This window comes from Carassius auratus, chromosome 41 (genome assembly GCF_003368295.1).
Source record: "Carassius auratus strain Wakin chromosome 41, ASM336829v1, whole genome shotgun sequence".
Taxonomy (NCBI): domain Eukaryota; kingdom Metazoa; phylum Chordata; class Actinopteri; order Cypriniformes; family Cyprinidae; genus Carassius; species Carassius auratus.
Window position 1 is genome coordinate 6,732,054 of NC_039283.1, and position 19,045 is coordinate 6,751,098.

The 19,045-nt window shown below is 34.9% G+C and overlaps 1 protein-coding gene across 3 annotated transcripts; it reads left to right on the forward strand.

The window, feature by feature from the left end:
* The first annotated feature begins 7,844 nt into the window (after nt 1-7,844).
* LOC113059968 (C-X-C chemokine receptor type 3-like) lies at nt 7,845-16,582 on the forward strand. Of its 3 annotated transcripts, none has more exons than XM_026228703.1 (3): nt 7,845-7,884; nt 13,062-13,439; nt 14,894-16,582. In XM_026228703.1, the coding sequence occupies exons 2-3, from the start codon at nt 13,065-13,067 to the stop codon at nt 15,617-15,619; spliced, it is 1,101 nt and encodes a 366-aa protein (XP_026084488.1). In that variant the 5' UTR covers nt 7,845-7,884; nt 13,062-13,064; the 3' UTR covers nt 15,620-16,582. The 3 variants fall into 3 exon arrangements, with proteins under 3 accessions (XP_026084488.1, XP_026084489.1, XP_026084486.1); XM_026228704.1 differs by lacking the exon at nt 7,845-7,884 and adding an exon at nt 10,185-10,267; XM_026228701.1 differs by lacking the exon at nt 7,845-7,884 and adding an exon at nt 11,557-11,708.
* The last annotated feature ends 2,463 nt before the right edge of the window (nt 16,583-19,045 follow it).

Below are 19,045 nucleotides of genomic sequence, written 5' to 3' on the forward strand. Positions count from 1 at the left end.
GTAGCATTTACAACAAGTTATAGCCTACCCAACAAAATGAAATATTGCTTGTTAAATTGTACTCAGCGGCTTCAGAATTAAATCGCTTCATTCAGATGGTTCATGTAAATGAACAGATACAAATTTTAGAGTGGGCAGTTTCGTTTTTCTTTGTAACAAAATAGATGACACAGTCTTTCTTTAAATCATGAGTAGGCCTAATTTCCAGCTTTAAGCAACGAGAATGGATGTGCATGGTTCGTTTATGTGTGAACTGTGTCGGTGTGTTTCTACAAACAATGAAGTTAAACATTTTTTTAGCCTGCATGACACCCATGTCTGGTTCTTGCCCCATAAGATGGGTTTATGATGTTTATTTGGCTGCTTTTAGCCTTACCCTGGATGTGGTTCACCCTCCGCCTATGCTGAACTACCCATGCATTATAAACGGTTTTAATGCATACCTGCCAGCCAATCAGAATCGAGTATTCTGACAGACCATGGTATAATGAAAAAAATAAAGAATACCTGTGCATTAATTAACAATCTGTTTATGTTTCTGAATTACTTTTCTTACTGCACTTACAGTAAAAACTTTTCTTGGCTTATTTAATCTCTACTTTTTTTCCTTCTGTTAGTATCCTCTTCTGGACAGTCTTGAGTATAAGTCTATATGAAGGCCAAAGTGTGAATCTGACATGAAGACATCAGGACCCAGTTACCTATGCCTCTCTTTCTCAGTCCCCAGCAAAATTCAAAGAGATTTTACAATATCTGAGGATCCTCTGCTTTTCATTTTAATAATCATATTCATGTACAGTTGCCTGAACAAATCCTCCCACACCAGAATTGACTATAACATGAAATTGATTAACCAGAACTTGACTAACATGATATAATTTGTTTATATTTGAGGATAAATGTACAAATTTGTACATTCTAGTTATTTCCTATAACATAGTACTAAAACAAAGCATAAAATATTATTACTCTACTTGTCTATTGTAATCGAGGCACACTGATTATATCTATACATTTTAATCACTAAAATTGAATTCTTATATTGTGCAGATTTTTTTTTATTTACTCTTGTTTACCTCCTCATCTTCTGAATGTTCTTTTGCATCTTTTTTTCTCTCGAGCAATTTAGCCTGAAAGAATGACCAGTTTATAATATTATTACCAGATAATTCAGGATAATAATAATGATACCGTATTGCTCTTGGTTTTCTCCACTAGATGGCAGCCAGTAAAATATATTTCATCTCTGAGGTTATAGAAACTTTTTTTTCTTTTTCCTCTTTTTCCCTTTTTTTTTGGGGGGGGGGAGGGTGTTTATATCACACAATGGACTTAAATGTCAATGGTGAATCAGTAAAATTTGTCATTAAAATAGGTGATAGTAATTTATGCAGAAGCTTTCTAAATAGAGAATGTACACTTCTTTCCAACGTAAAATTTCTAAGTTTATTTTTCCCACCTTTATTCATCATCATGTTGTTCCAATACCACAGGACTTTTTTCTTCTGCAGGAAAAGTAAATAAATAAATAAATCTATATATTATTATTATTATTATTCAGTGAAAAATTAGTGGGAGACAACCAAAAACTGGGTTTGACTTTATCAAAGGTATAAAAAATATTTGTGTTGGATATCTCGCCTTCCCTGTTAACTTCTTTAGGTTTTCTTTATCTCTTCTTTATCTATGCTCTTGAAATGTTACTGAGATGATAGCAAGCTTTTGTTAACATGTTTAGAATCAACACATCTGAGTAATTCTGTCCTTCATTTCAGGGTGCTCAATTAAGATGTACCCTGCTGGATAGCCTTGTCTGGATGAGTTTGAGTAGGTGTTCTTCAGCAAGACAAAAATAATAATAAAGTTCAATATGCAACGTATTTGTAGGAAGTTCAAGAGTTAACATGCTGTGCTTTGAGAGAAGAAAAAAGTTGTATTTCCTGCCTGCAGGTTTTTTTTTCTCTCTTTTTTTTTTTTTTCACTCAGCACCGGAAACCACAGGTGTAGCAAGTATAGAGACTCAAGTACAAGTATTTTTTTTACCCATGTAATTTAGTCACTGTAAGAGTCTTTCAGGGCAAAATACACACTTTTTAAACAAGGGGTTTAAAGTAGGTTAAAGGTTTAAAGCAGGGGCGTAGCCATCTTTTCAGAAGTGAGGGGGACAGAAATTACACACACACACAGACACATAAAACATTACGATATAAAATTTCTGTAATCTATATAGCCTACCAGTCAACAGTTTTTTTAAAAGTAAGATTTTTAATGTTTTCAAAGAAATCTCTTCTGCTCACCAAGCCTGAATTTATTTGATCCAAAGTACAGCAAAAACAGTAATATTTTGAAATATTTATACTGTTTAAAATAACTGTTTTTTATTTGAATTTTAAAGGTAATTTATTCCTCTGATCAAAGGTGTATTTTCAGCATCATTCCTCCAGTCTTCAGTGTCACATTAATCAGAAATCATTATAATATGATGATTTGCTGATTATCAATATTTAAAACATATGAGTATTTTTTTTTCAGCATTCTTTGATAACTAGAAGGATCCACAGATCAGCATTTATGTGATTTTTTTTTTTAACATAAATTATAGAAATTAATAATTTTATTTAGAGAGATTTCTATATCAGGTAAATGTTGCTCTTCTGAACTATTCATCAGAGAAACCTGAAAAAGTTCTACTCAGTTGTTTTCAACATTATCATAATACAAGGTTTTTTTTTAGCAGCAAATCAGTATATCATAATTTTTTCTGAAGGATTCTGTGACTGGAGTAATGTTGAAAAAAAATCAGCTTTGAAATCTCAATAATTACATTTTGAAATATATTAAAATAGAAAACAGCTATTTTAAATAGGCTAGTAAAAATATTAAAAAAAATTCACTGATTTGCAGTACTTGGATCAAGTAAATGCAGGGTTGGTGAACAGAAGAGACTTCTATAAAAAAAAAAAAAAAAAATTAACAAGCTTACTGTTCAAAAACTTCTGACTGGTAGTGAATACTATAGGTAACTTTAATTTTTCTCTAATCTCTAGCTTTTAATTGGCTTAGAAATATATAACTGCTGGACAATAACAAATAATGATTTGTTTATATACTAACTTTTTATCACATAATAAGGCAGAATAGTTTCTATACTGTAATAAATGCTATATCAATTAGCACTACATTGTTCATATACTCTATCACCTGCTGGAGATTTTTTTGGACTTTAAAAAACTAAACCGAAAATAATTGTTTTCATACAGCGATAGGTGGACGCTTTCTGCGCGAGAGCGCCCTCCGGCTTCGAGTATGAATGAAACACACATACAATCACTGTGCAGGAGTGTTTAGCGCTCCGTGATGTTGATTTCGCTTTCTGGGTCAGAAAAAAAAACGTCAGATCATTTGCAGACTATCCTGTTTCTTTCAGTTTAAATCTATATTTATTCACACCAGCTCTTGAAAACCTCTACACGAACACCCTTGCCCGAAAAAGTGCATGTCCCCCGCGTAATCTACGCCCCTGGTTAAAGGAATGGTTTGCAGTGTGGTCTTACTCAATGCCACAGTTCCTCCATACCTCCTCTCCACGTGAGAAGTGGTAATGTGGTGGCATCTTTTTCTCATTGTGTAGATATAGGAAGCAATGGGTTATTCAATCACCATGGCAGTGTGATTGCAGTTGTTTTTAAGATTGTTTTTAAAGTTCGTCTGAAATTGCTTTTCTTGACAACAGTCAAAAGCATTCAGTTGTGATTCAAATGAATGGAATAAAATACTTAACAACCAATCTCATCTTCCACAGAAAACAAATAAACAGCAGATTTTCCTTAGCCTCAGCAATACCCTCACTTTCCACTTCTCTAATTTGAGAAAAAAAAAAGAAAGAAATGACTTTATGGTTTCAGTGGCCCTGCTGTAACACTGAACCTGTTACGTGTACCCACTACTAAAAAAAAACTAGCAAAAAATGTGTCATTTTTATTACAAGATAGGCCTAATATCATAAAAATACTGATACAGAAAAGAAGCAATTACATGAGAATCTTGTTATGACAGTAGTGCAGTGTCATGAAAGCTTAATGTCTTAGTCTCAGTTCCTCAAATAAAACAAACATGGCAACAACACCTGCACTCAGTATTATTTTGTTTTACATATTCACAGTTGTTTGAACAACCCATATGGACATGAAATACTGTAGACACTTTAGAACAAGATGAAGAGAAACAGACCTGTGCTGCTAAGATTATATACACTGGAAGTAAATAAATATATGAATCATTTTTCTATTTTCCCATTAACATTATCTTTAAAGGGTTCTCCACCCCAGAATGAAAATTTTGTCATTAATCACTTAACCCCATGTCTTTCCAAACCAGCTTTGTTCCTCTTTGGAACTCAGTTTAAGATATTTTGGATGAAAACCAAGAGGCTTGAAACTGTCCCATAGCCAAGTAAATTACACTGTCGAGGTCAAGAAAATTAAAAAAGATATCATCAGAATAGTCCATCTGCCATCAGCAATTCAACCATAATGTTATCAAGTGATGAGAATACTTTCTGTACGCAAAGAAAACAAAAATAATGACTTTATTCAACAATTCGTCTCCTCTTTGTCTCTTCGCATCACTGTATTGCCATTTTGGAGAATATGAGCGCCGGCAGCGTATGTGTATTTATGCTTTGATTCAAAAAAACAAAAAACAAACAGTGCATCCTTGTGATGTGGCAAACACAGAAGAATGTAAAACGGTGGACTGAACAATGAACTGGATTTACAATCCTGATGAGAACATTTGGTCCCCATAATGTAGGAAATACCAGGCACACACACACACACACACAGTCCCAAAATAGATGTCAGCTTCTTTAATATGTAGTAATTGTGTGATAATGACTGGAATTTTCTAAAGTTTCTAAATTAAAAAAAAGCATTTTATGCTTAATACAGGAGTAGTATCTCTGCAGACACCAAAGGTTTAAGTGCCTTGCTTAAGTACACAGTGGAAATTAATAATCCGAAAGGTCATGATTCATCATCTCTGAGGTTTGAACCAGTTTACTAGCACCTGATTTTCAACCACCTAGATAAGATCATGTTTTTTATTATTATTATTATTAATGTGCACATTACCTAATTTGTAATGTTTTCATTTTATTTAATTTTATTTGAATGCAGTGCAAATAGTAATGTATAGTGAAAAATCTATCCTGAGTATTTGAATAAATAATAAAGAAAAAAAAAAGAAAACAAATTCAGAGAAGCTTTAGCTGCTGAATTAGGTCAGACTTCCTCTGCCTGAAGGTTATTTTACTCAAATATTGCTTCTGCAAGAGTTTGCATAAGTGCCACTTAGAGAGTGCTGGCGAACACCAAGTGAATCCTGTTATGACAGTCAAAAACAGCTACATGTTTGCCATTTAATTTTGTTTATTGGCTTGATGATGCGAATGGCCAAAAATCAGTACAATGACAATGTTGTTTAAAGGCAGTTATCTGCATACACTAGGCCTTACACATGTCTCTGCATGCCTGAGCATGTTTCTACCAGCATTTTAAAGAGATAGTTTATAAATTAAAAATATTTGTATAATTTATTTAAACTTATGCCTTTAGAATCATGTAAGACTTCCTTTCTTTTTTGGAACATAAAAAAAACACATATATGGTTACATCCATTAAATTAGAAGTTAATGGTAACCAAACTCATTCTTCAAAATACAAACCTGATTTCAAAAAAGTTGGGACACTGTACAAATTGTGAGTAAAAAAGGAATGGAATAATTTACAAATCTCATAAACTTACATTGTATTCACAATAGAATATAGATAACATATCAAATGTTGAAAGTAAGACATTTTACTATGTCATGCCAAATACTGGTTCATTCTGGATTTCATGAGAGCTACACATTCCAAAAAAGTTGGGACAGGTAGCAATAAGAGGCCGGAAAAGTTAAATGTACATATAAGGAACAGCTGGAGGACCAATTTGCAACTTATTAGGTCAATTGGCAACATGATTGGATATAAAAAAAGCGTCTCAGAGTGGCAGTGTCTCTCAGAAGTCAAGATGGGCAGAGGATCACCAATTCCCCCAATGCTTCGCTGAAAAATAATGGAGAAATATCAGAAAGGAGAAAAATTGTTTGAGTTTGAAGTCATCATCATCATCTACAGTGCGTAATATCATCCGAAGATTCAGAGAATCTGGAACAATCTCTGTGCGTAAGGGTCAAGGCCGGAAAACCATACTGGATGCCAGTGATCTTCAAACCCTTAGATGGCACTGCATCACATACAGGAATGGTACTGTAATGGAAATCACAACATGGGCTCAGGAATACTTCCAGAAAACATTATCAGTGACCACAATCCAAGGTCTATAGGTGAAAAAAGAAGCCATTTCTAAACATGATCCAGAAGCGCAGGCATTTTCTCTTGACCAAGGCTCATTTAAAATGGACTGTGGCAAAGTGGAAAACTGTTCTGTGGTGAGACGAATCAACATTTGAAGTTCTTTTTGGAAAACTGGGATGCCATGTCATCTGGACTAAATAAAGGACAAGGACAGCCCAAGTTGTTATCATTGCTCAGTTCAGAAGTCTGCATCTCTGATGGTATGGGGTTTCATGAGTGTGTGTGGCATGGGCAGCTTACACATCTGGAAAGGCACCATCAATGCTGAAAGGTAAATCCAAGTTCTAGAACAACATATGCTCCCATCCAGACATTGTCTCTTTCAGGGAAGACCCTGCATTTTCCAACATGACAATGCCAGATCACACACTGCATCAATTACAGCATCATTGCTGCATAGAAGAAGGATCCGGGTACTGAAATGGCCAGCCTGCAGTCCAGATCTTTCAGCCATAGAAAACATTTGGTGCATCATAAAGAGGAAGATGCGACAAAGAAGACATAAGAAAGTTGAGCATCTAGAAGCCTATTAGACAAGAATGAGACAACATTCTTATTCCTAAACTTGAGCAACTTGTCTCCTCAGTCCCCAGACACTTGCAGACGTTTGCAGACAGTGGTAAACATGGCCTTGTCCCAACTTTTTGTTGATGCCATGAAATTTAAAATCAACTTATTTTTCTTATTTTTCCCTCAAACTTTTCTCAGTTTAAACATTTGATGTCATCTATGTTGTATTCTGAATAAAATATTGAAATTTGAAACTTCCACATCATTGCATTCTGTTTTTATTCACGATCTGTACAGTGTCCCGATTTTCGGATCAGGTTTATATCTTATTTTGTGTTCCACAGATCAAATAATGATAATAATAATGCATAAGTAGAGAGAGAGAAAGAGAGAGAGAGAAAGAGAGAGAGAGAGAGAGAGAGAGAGAGAGAGAGAGACTGACATAAGAGTGGGCAAATTAAGTCAAAATTGTCATTTTTGGATGAACTTTACTGTTAAAAAACGTCCTCCAAGGGGAACAACACATACTTCAGTTTAGTTCCTGAAGCTGATGAGCTGATGACCTAAATCAGTGTTTGATTAATAAATTTGAATCCAAGAACGTGGTTGGAAATCACTGGTTTAACCACAATAATCTTTGTTTTTGACTAGTCCAGTGGTCTTCTTAAAACTTGTAAATTGCAAATACAGAACTACATTTAGGCTACAGTTTCTCAGCATCTTTCAAGTTTTTTTTCTAGACAATAGCATTTCCCTGAGCATAAATGAAAATTTTAAAATTGAATTATGAATGAATGAATACTGACCGTTATCATATTTCCTCTTTGAAACCCTGCTGCTATCTCCTCCTCCCCTGTGTGTCTTCTACATATCTGCCTTCTATGACCTTTAGGTTTATTTATGGGTAACCTATAAATGGGCTAGTCATTTCACCAGCACTCAGCGATTTTCTGTGGTAAGCGATGTCCTGTCGAACATCATTTATTCTTACTTTTGCAATTACATATCTTGATTTGATGTTTTTTACTTATTTATTTTGTGTTTAATTACATTTTGTTAATGTTTAATTTATATTGTAGACAAAAATGTGAAATGAAATAATTTGTCTCATATTTTAAAAATAATATTACAATCTTTTTTAACTTTTAAAATAGTCTGATAAAAGTTAAAATAGACTATATTTGTAGCGCTGTTCTTTTGCTTTTGACTACCCCAATGAAAAGAAAAAAAGATAAATAAGTTTAAGTTACTTCTGTTTCTGAATAAAGCAGGAACTGATGTCATCAAATAATGTTTGTTTTAATATTATGCTCTGAAGTTATCCATGAGGAATAAAATATAGCAGATGTAAATCATTTTTAGCTCTGAAAAACGCAGTGTCAGTCATCTGAAGGCACGTTGTATATGCTTCCTGTATTCATAGTTTTCATGTGACTACACATCCTTAATATGGCTTAAAGGGGTCATATGATACGATTTCAAGTTTTCTTTCTCTTTAGAGTGTTACAACCTGTTTGTGAATAGATAAGATCACTAAAGTTGCAAAGACTAAAGTCTCAAACCCAAAGAGGTATTCTTTATAAAAGTTTGGACTCGCCCAAGCCCTCCTTAAAGGGGGGGTGAAATGCTCGTTTTCACTCAATATCCTATTAATCTTGAGTACCTATAGAGTAGTACTGCATCCTTCATAACTCCAAAAAGTCTTTAGTTTTGTCATATTTATAAAAGAAAGATATTCTGTACCGTTTTTTCCCGGAAAAACCCGACCGACTGGAGGCATGACGTGTTGGCGGAGCTAAAGAATCACGAGCGCCAGTAGGCTTTTGCGTTGAGAGCTGGAAGCTGTGACTTTACCGTGAGGAAAAAAACATCATCCAAAACAAACCATGGCTAACAGTCAGATTCAGCGTATATTTATGATCCAGAATCAGATCCAGAGGCTGAAATTTAACAAGAGCAGCAGCAGCAACGACTACAGCAGGACGTCTCTATGTATTGAAACTGTATATATTTGCTTAGCGGTTTTGGAAAATGACTAAGTTCCACTTTGTCGTCTTTTTTTGTTTTTGTTTGATGACAACATCGCATGTTGTTTACTTGATGTGCTTACGCGCCGATAGCTAAGTTAACAACACAGAGATATTTGAAGCAGTTTTACTCACCGCCTGTGGTTCCAACACACGATCGTGACCCTTTTTCGTTGGGACTGCTTTATCCTTAAGAAATAAACGATGTGCAAATCCGGCGTCAAACTGGGCCTTGTTTGTAAAACAAGCAACTTCGAAATGCAGGGAACAAACAAAAACACTTCTTTTGTGATTTTTCGCTCTCGCTCTGATCAGTTAATGTCTCTGCTCTGCTCTACAGAAGCGCGCGCTCTTCCGGCAGAAGTGCCCTTAGCACCCATATAAGGAAATTCCGCTCCATCTAACGTCACACAGACCCATACTCGAAAAAAACTTTCCGAAACTTGTGACAAACCGGAAGGAGTATTTTTGGAATAAAAATACTCCTTCAAACGTACAACTTAATTTTTGAAACTTTGTCCATGTTTAGCATGGGAATCCAACTCTTTAACAGTGTAAAAAACTCAGTATGCATGAAATAGCATTTGACCCCCCCTTTAAAATGCTTCGTTTAAACAAATCCCCACATGTCTACATCATGATGTGGGAAGATTTACATAATGTCACCCAAATGTTCATGCAAAGAAAGTAACTTTGTAACTTTGATACTTGACGTAGTATTGTTGCTGCCGCCATGTTGTTGAGATGCTGTGTGTTTCGATGTGAAAGTGAAAATACTTTGTTTGGCCTTCCAAAAAAGGACACAACTAGAAATTTAGTGGTTAAGTTGTATCTACAACACTGTTTCATAACAGTTTAACCCAAATTTTTGAGTGTGTGCAGTGCTTTTTATGGAGGACTGTTTTCTGGGAGAGTAGACTAAAGTGCCCCCTGTTCTGACTCACAGTCTGTAAGTATGTTTACATATTTAAAGAATTTGCCACTGATGATTCAAACACAAATTCTGAGCAGTGTAGAGTAGTGCTTGATGTTTGCCATTTCTAAGATCATGAATGCAGACATGGTTTTATGTTTACACGATGTGAAGCAGTGCAAAACACAGTATAAGTCATTATAATCCATAATTATGTTCCCACTGGATGCAACAACTGCCTCTTTTGTAATGGGTTTTATTGTTTTTGTCTTGTCACGTCTTTCTTTTTTCTTGTTTCCGTAAGACGCTTGAGGCATTCGGCCAATCACAACGCACTTGATAGCTGCCCAGTCTTTTCAGACTGATGAGCTCTGTAAAAAACTACACATTTCAGAAAGGTACGGCATAGAGGAGAAACAATAATGTACAGTATGTGTTTTTTTGAACCTTAAACCACATAAACACTTTGCATTACATCAAATATAGTACACAAAATAATGTTCTTTTTAGCAACATCATATGGCCCCGTTAATGCATCAAGACAAGCTTTTGCTGCAGTTCAATGAATGTTTGCAATCTATGTCTCCATTCCGGTCACATGACTGAATACTTTGAATTGACAGCATACACAAATTGCATACACAAAGAAGATGTTTAAGCAACAACAGCATCTGTTTCTTTTTTTTATTTTTATTTTATTATGACATAGAGTAATGTTTAAAATGTATTACAAGTAGGTTGCCAGTAAAAAAGGTTTGCAAGTAAAACAGAAATAGAAATGTGTCACCTCCAAACCTCAGGTAGCAGAATATAATGGTCTGTAGTGCCCATATAAGAATGGCGTATTTGTCAAGATTGTATCTAAACTGACTAACTGATGTGCTGGTCCATCTTTAGCTTTAACCACTCTCTAAATTTGCTCATTATCTCCCAGTTCCCTTTTCCATTGCTTAAAAAGAATTCGACCAGATTTCTCTTCTCTATTCTCCTTCAAACTTTTTCATAGCTTTCGCTTGGCCTTTAAAAGTGACAGATTCAACCTGACACAATAACAAAATCTCTGCAAGTAAGGTAGATAACCCAAATCAGTCAACAAAAGGTACAACAAAAAGTACACATGAGTATTCGTGAGCAGTGAGGTGTGCAAGTGTGAATAATGAGAAGACTAGAACAGGACGTGGTGCAAAGGTGTGAAAAAAAACATCCCGCTGTATGAGCATCAGTGACATAAGGATGAAACAAGAAAAAGAAGTTACTTTGCAGTTTGCAACTGTTACTTTTACAAATCAGAAGTGAAGAATTTCATAATCATACTTACAAATAGTAAAAATATACATGAAATGCTTTGTAATACAAAATCAGATACAGGCTATAAATAACAAAGCTGACTGGATTTTAAGTTTTAATTTTTTTTATTTTTGAGTGAAATGCTAAAAAAATAAACATTTCAAATACACAATTCTAGAATATCAGTATAGTTACAATTCCTCTATATATCTATATTTGTCTAGTGTTTTTGCTATACAAGAGGATCCATAAAATTGATGAACAATTAATAAACAATGCCTTTTTTTCAGACAGTAACATGTATCATATATCTGCATTTCCCAGAGCACAACCTTTCATTGAGAAAGCAAAAATAACATCTGATAAAGAATTGTGAATGACTGAAAACAGATCTTTATCTTATTTCCTATTTTTAACCCTGGTGCTCCCTGTCACTGTCTCCTCCTCCTCTGTCTGTCATCTGCATGCTGTGACCTTTTATTATATAGCAACTCTCTATGTGCCAATCATTTCAGCAACTCAAAACTACTGAGAGATACCACACTTAGAGAGGTATGTTTTCTTCCTTTTAAACCTTTTTCGTTTTCCAACTATTTATCATACATCTCCATCCGTCATATATCCATACATCCACTTCACGTTGAAACAAATGATCAAATGAATGTTTTATGTTTGTAATAATAATTTTACATTTAAAGATTGCCAGCATTGTATAGTGCACTTTGCTTCACAGATATAGTAATATGCAATATGAAAGAGTTTTAAATGTTCTTCAGTTACAATTTTGATGAATTACGAATATATGACTTCATTTAAGTTAGATGTTAAATGAAGTCACGTTTATTTCCAGCACAAACAGACTTTACTGAAGGGAAATACCAGGGGATGACAAATATCACCTCCTCAGACCTAGGGTTTCAATGACTGACATTCAGAGCTTTATTGTAAAACTTATGGTTTCCCATAAAGCACAGGGTTCATGACACTAGAGGTACTACACTATCCAAAACTAACCACAAGCTCATTTTCAAAGAAATGTTACTTTTACCAGAAATGACCACTCAGGAGGCAATAGACCGTCTCCTCAGCAGCAAACGTGGACGTCACGGATTTAAGAGATTTAATTTGGTCTCATCAGTGATGAGAAACTGAACTTCGGTGAATGATAAGCATCAGTGATGAATGTAGTTTGTGGCCACTTTGTGGTTTTACCTGTTCTCTTATCTGCACAATTGGGTAATTCACTGAAATATGAAAACAAATGTTTGTGTGCCAAAGCGTCTGTAACTGAACTTCTTAAATCCTGGATTTTGCTCCAGAATAGAAAGGAACATACTCCTAACCAGGAATATGTATCCTAATACATGCAGCAATATACATCCTTGAGTGATCATTTAGACCTGCGAAAAAAAGAAGAAAAAAATCCTTCAGTGGAACACAAAAGAGTTTTTTATTGATTGATTATCTGTACAATAAAGGTAAAAGGGATCCAAAACACTGGATTTTATGACTTTTAAAAGCTATTATTTTTATGGACAACCAATCAATCAATCTTAATGCTGTCTGTCATGTTTTTTATATTCAAGTAAGTCTTAGAGGTTTGGACCGCACATGAGGGTGAATAAATGATGGGATTTACATTTTTTTGGTGATTGATATGACCCCTTTTGGTCAAAACACGTTACTTCAGCAAAAGAACTTGAGGCATAAACTTACATCTTTTACATATTTGTAAGATTATTAATTAGAGTTAAAAATTATATTGAAACTTTACCTTCAGACTTTAAACTGTGCATTCACAAGACATAATGGTTTATGTAAAGAAAACTATGCTGACAGTAGAATGGATGATAGGAATAGATACTAATTCAGTATGTTTTGAATTGTTTGTTTGTTTTTCTTCAGAAAATGAATGAAGCCCAAAAGATTACATTGAACAATGAGGAGCTTTTCGATGACTATAATTACAGCTACAACAATTACAGCTACAACTCGAATGGTGAAGGAGCTGTGTGTAGTCAGGAGTCTAGCATGTACTTTGATTCCATTTTTATTCCAGTCCTTTACTCTCTGGCTCTAGTAGTAGGGCTGGTGGGAAATGGACTGGTTCTGGCAGTACTGTGGAAAAAGAGAAAGAGCTTGAATGTTACTGACATCTTCATCCTCCATCTGAGTTTAGCAGACCTTCTGCTGCTGCTAACATTGCCCTTCTGGGCTGTAGAGGCAGTTCAGGGGTGGATCTTTGGCACAGTGCTCTGCAAGCTGACTGGAGCTCTGTTCAAGGTGGGAAAATACTATATGTCTATAGGGTCAAGAATTATTGGTGGCAGTTTTCATGGCCATGTGTTGATTTCATGAAATTATTTGGTCATCTGCTTTTCCAATTTATTGTTTATGCATATCTTCAATAATTGAATTGTATGAATTACTATAGAATAGACATTCAGTTGGAAGTAAAGATATATTCCTCAACCTATAGCTGTTCAAATAATTCTCAGTTTAGGGTTTACAGTGTTCCATTTTCATGGTAACAAAGTTGTCAAATTAAACATAACTTTATACAGAAAAGGTTAACAAGTGATTTTTTTTTTCACACTAAAATACATAGTGTTTACAAGAAAGAATTTCTTGTGGCTACACTATTTAAACATTATTAAAACATTATTAAAGACTATCTGAAACCATTCACTTCCATTGTTCCTCAGTGTAATCCAGATTTTTTTTTTTTTTAAGAGGAGGAAAATATTGTTTTGTGTTAAAGGATTAGTTCACTTCCAGAATAAAACACAAAAAAATCACTCACCCCCATGTCTTCTATATGTGCATGTCTTTCTTTCTTCAGTCACAAAGAAATAAATGTTTTTGAGGAAAACATTCCAGAATTTTTCTCCATATGGACTTCAATGGAACCCAATGGGATGAAGGTCCAAATTGAAATGCAGCTCTAAAGGGCTCTATACTATCCCAGCCAAGGAACAGGGGTCTTGATTAGTGACATGATCAGCCATTTTCTTAAAAAATTTAAATAAAATAAAATATTTTATACTATTTAACCACAAATGCTCGTCTTGCACTAGCTCAACTTCACTCAATGAGCAGTCACACTGGAAAGGTCACACGTGACGTAGTTGGAAGTACTGCAGTGTTTACAAAGCGAATATGCAAAGAAGTCAAATGCCCTTTACAAAAAAGGTTAAAAAAAAAAAATCTTGTCGGACAATTTTGAAGTTGGAAGACAAAATGACATTTTCATCCTACCCACCCTTTTTAAACCTGATACACAGATGAAGAGCTAACTGAGAATTACCTTTCCAACGTGATTACGTAAAGCGTGAATTTGTGGATGCACATCGTGAAGCTAGTGCAAGACCTGCATTTGTGGTTAAAAGTATACAAATTTTTCTTTCTTTTTAGAAAATATCCAATTGTTTTGCTTGATAAGACCCTTATTCCTCAAATTGGATCAAGTAGAGCCCTTTGAAGCTGCACTGAAACTACAATTTGGACCTTCAAGCCATTACATATAGATAAATCCTGGAATGTTTTAACCTTAATTTCTCTGCAACTGAAGACAGAAAGACATGAACATCTTGGATGACATGGTAGTGAGTAAATTATTCTGGAACTAATCCTTTAAACACAAATGCTTTTGACTGAAATCAGCTTGTAACTGGAATATTGCTTTAAGAATCAACTTTGGGTTTACAATATTTCATTTTTACTTCTTTCTTCATCAGATCAATTTCTACTGTGGTATTTTCATGCTTTCCTGCATCAGTCTTGACCGCTACCTGTCCATCGTCCATGCAATGCAGATGTATTCTCGTAAAAAGCCAGTGGCGACTCACTGTTGCTGCCTGATGGTCTGGTTCTTCTGCCTTCTGCTCTCCATTCCTGACTGGATATTCCTTGTTGCCACTGAGGACTCCAGACGTCAAGATAAAACAGAATGTGTTCCGTTTTTCCCCTCTGATTCTTGGCATCTGGCCACTCGTCTGCTCTACCATATTCTGGGTTTCATTCTTCCAGCACTAATGATCCTGTTCTGTTATTATCACATCCTGCAGCGGCTGCAGCATGGCTCCCAGTGCAAGCAGAAGAAGAGAGCCATCCGTGTCATTGTAACCCTGGTACTGGCCTTCTTCATCAGCTGGACGCCATACAACATCACTCTCATTGTTGACACCATACAAACCAATAAGACCATCAGTCTCAATACACAAATATCCTGTGAAAGTGCCACAGCGTTAGATGTAGCTCTCACAGCTACAGCCACATTGGGCTACTTACACTGCTGTGTCAATCCAGTGCTTTATGCTTTCGTGGGGGTGAAATTTCGCCAACACCTCCTAGACATACTGAAACCGCTGGGCTTCACGCTGATGGGACCAGTGGTTCCGGTGTCACGGAAGAGTTCTTTATGGACAGAGTCAGTGGACACCTCACACACATCTGCTTTCTGATATATCATATGCCATCAAACTCATATGGGAATATCTTATGGGTATATGGGCATATTTTTAGCATGCAAACTTTAGCATCTTTTCACAAGCATTGCCATTGACACCAAGTACGATAACTATAACAATACATACTCTTAGTCTTTATAATCATTATAAATGAATGAGAAAATGGAAGTCCACACCTATAACAATAACATTATATAGAGGATCAATTTAGTTGGAATCACTGGAAGGCTTTTCCAAATGATGAACGTGAAAAAAACATTAACAACCATTCAGAATTCAAGGAACTTTAAAGAGCTCAATCTGCAGATGACAAAGTTTGGTGTACGTTTATGATATATGTTGGTGTGGACACTAATATTTATCTTTAAAATTATATTTATAGTTATCGTTCTTGGGGTGAACAGGTCTTAAGTCTATTGAAAGTGCTTTTTAGCTTGCAGGCTGCATGATAAACATGAATATATTCATGAATATATAAACATGAGCAGTCTTTTACTTTCAGGATATTTCTCTATGCACGTGGCAGCTATCATTACAGCTCATATAAAACATATAAGACATAAAAAAGTTTCTATTTTAGTAAAAAAAAGTGTTTTACTAATTTACTTTTATTAGTGTTATTGTGTGTAATGTGTAAAGTGTTCCTGATTTTTTATGTTAATTGTCTTGTTTTATTTTTGTTTTTTGTTGCTTCTTCTACAATGTTTTTATCTTGATTTGGTGTGAATACATTTTCAAAACTGAAAAAGAAACTGAGTAAATGTGTATTTTGGTCCTTTTTGTCTTCTTATAAGCTCCTATATTTTGATGTATAGCTTAGTTGAACCTCCCAGTCCTCCCTCCCATTTTTATCTTTTTTTTTTTTTTTTTGCTAGCCTAAAACCTGTAGCTACAATGTGAAAATTCCTCTTTAATGCTGTAAACTGGAATATAATAAAATAAAAGAGAAGGAACAAAGAAATGCCAAGAATCAATAAATTGTATGAATTCATTTTTAACTCGTGGCCATCATTTTTAGGCCAAGGCATTGACTCATTCAAGTCCTGTATGTAGGCAGGTCTGTAGGGGTATACAAGGCCCTGGTTAAAATCACTTTGGGCCCTCAAACACCCGAGGTACTCTAATCATAACCAAATTTTAAATGCTAGCAGGGGTCCTGATTGTATGTTGTGAGGTATAACTGCCTTGGATCAAACTGCTTGAAAGAGGCCAGTATATCCTATCCGTAGTTTCTCAACACTGTAAAAAGTTATCATAATTTTAACAGTACAAGACTAAAACTTCTACAATAAAGACCTGTTAATTGGTTATAAGCAAGTATGTACTATAACCTGTGAATAACTGTAATTACATATACATATCATATCAGTAAAATACTGTAATTTTGTCAGTGAAAAAAAAAAAATATTATTTTGAAAAACTGTAAATTGACAATCCCAGAATTCCCTGCATGATACTTTTTAAATGACTAGGTTTCTTCTTAGCTTTTTTTTATTATTAGTTATGTTCACAAGGGCTTTTCTATCTGTTTTTGGTGCTTGTTCAGTGCTACAATTACAATGGTACAAAATAGATATTATTAATTCAGTTGGTTGGTATATTAACATTATATCAGTTAATTAAATAGTTTTTTTTTTGCAGTGGAGGTTAGTAGTAGGTTAATCAAATCTATTGATGAAAAGAGCCCACTTTTGATTAGTGATGAGATCTGTGAATGAGGCCAAGAATGGCAAAAATTACATCACCATCAATGATCACTAGGGCTGTGCAAAAAAATCGAATGCGATTTTCATTCGCATCTCATCAGACGCTCCTGTAATTAGAAGTATATCTCCAGCATGTGCGTTCAGATCAGGGTTGCCAGGTTTTCACAACAAATCGATAAAACCGATAAAAATTGCTTCCCGGGGTTAAAATATACGTTTTGGCAGGGTTGCCTTGCCAAATATCACGTTATTGTTATTGGAGATTTGGCCTAGTTTTGAGAAGCAACTGGGCAGGATTTGTTGTGAAAACCTGGCAACCCTGATCTGAACGCATGTGCTGGAGATGTACTTATAATTACAGGAGCGTCTTTAGTGATGAGATGCGCATGAAAATTGCATTTGACTTTTTGCACAGCCCTATATCACCTATGTTTTTGATTTTCTTTTCCACCAATATCATGTTTTTCTAAGCACACTGTTAAAAAGACCACAAAACAATGTAAAAAATACAGCTAACAAGTCAATCAATGCAAACACAAGTCACAATAATGGTGACTTCGAACCATACTATTATTTTTAATAAAAAAAAGTAACATCGAAACCTAGTAATTGTCAACAAAAATTTTCCATGTATAATATAAATACTTTTAATCTGGTTTGTACTAGGTGAAGATTGAAATGCTATTTTTATTGTTTGATTCTCCTCTCCTGAGATCTTGAGATATATATCATCTTCTTTTATCTTCTGTTGATTTCATTAAGGCTGTGGTTGTATTTAGTTGTTTTGTTGCTCTTTTTCTGTGCTTGCAGTTCCCCTTTTCTTCAGTGATTCTGCTCACTATCATCAGCTCTCCTCAATACTGCTCAATCAAGCTGACTCATCCGGGCCCCACATGGGTGTCTCAGAAGAGGAACTGGTGGTGGGTGAGACACCTCATTATTTTGTGTGCTTGTTAACAATAACATGGTCAAAACCTTTCCACAGGAACTTCAAATATTACCATCAAGGACAAATTAAAGTAATCGAAGAGGATTACAGGTTTTAAAATGTGCTTTGCTCTTTAAATGTTAAATGTATATTTATAATATACCCTATGTATTTTTTTTTTCAGCAAAATCAGACTGACTTTATTTCTACTGCAGTAAGGTTGCAGAATACCTCAGCAAAAATGAAGGTCACAGGAGATTTAACTTTGTTTTATTAGTGATGAGAAACTGAATTGTATTATGACTGATAGGCATCAGTGATGAATGTGCATTGCAACCTGTGTGTTGTTTCATTTTCTCTTATCTTTTCAGTCAAGTGATTCATGTAATATGAAAACACCTAATTTCAATTTGATACCTGGTTAGGCATCCTTTAACAGCCAAAACAGCATAATTTGGTTTTGGAAATGACAAGTCCTGCACAGTGGCCAGAAGATTTTGGATTTCCTGACTCGTTCCTTCAAAACACCCCAAATCGTCTCATTAATATTCAGATCTGGTTCATGTGCAGGCCACGGGAGATGTTCTGACTGAATATGAAACTGATGAAAATTTCAGGCCTTGCATTTATAGGTTTGAAACCTCCAACGCTATATTGGCCAGTGTTTCAGTTTCCCTTATCAGGGGTTTTTACCTCCAAAGAAGAACCTTCTCACAGTGCCTCCTCAAAACAATTGAATGAAAAAAAGAATCCACAGCACAAAAATAAAATATTCTAAAATTACGA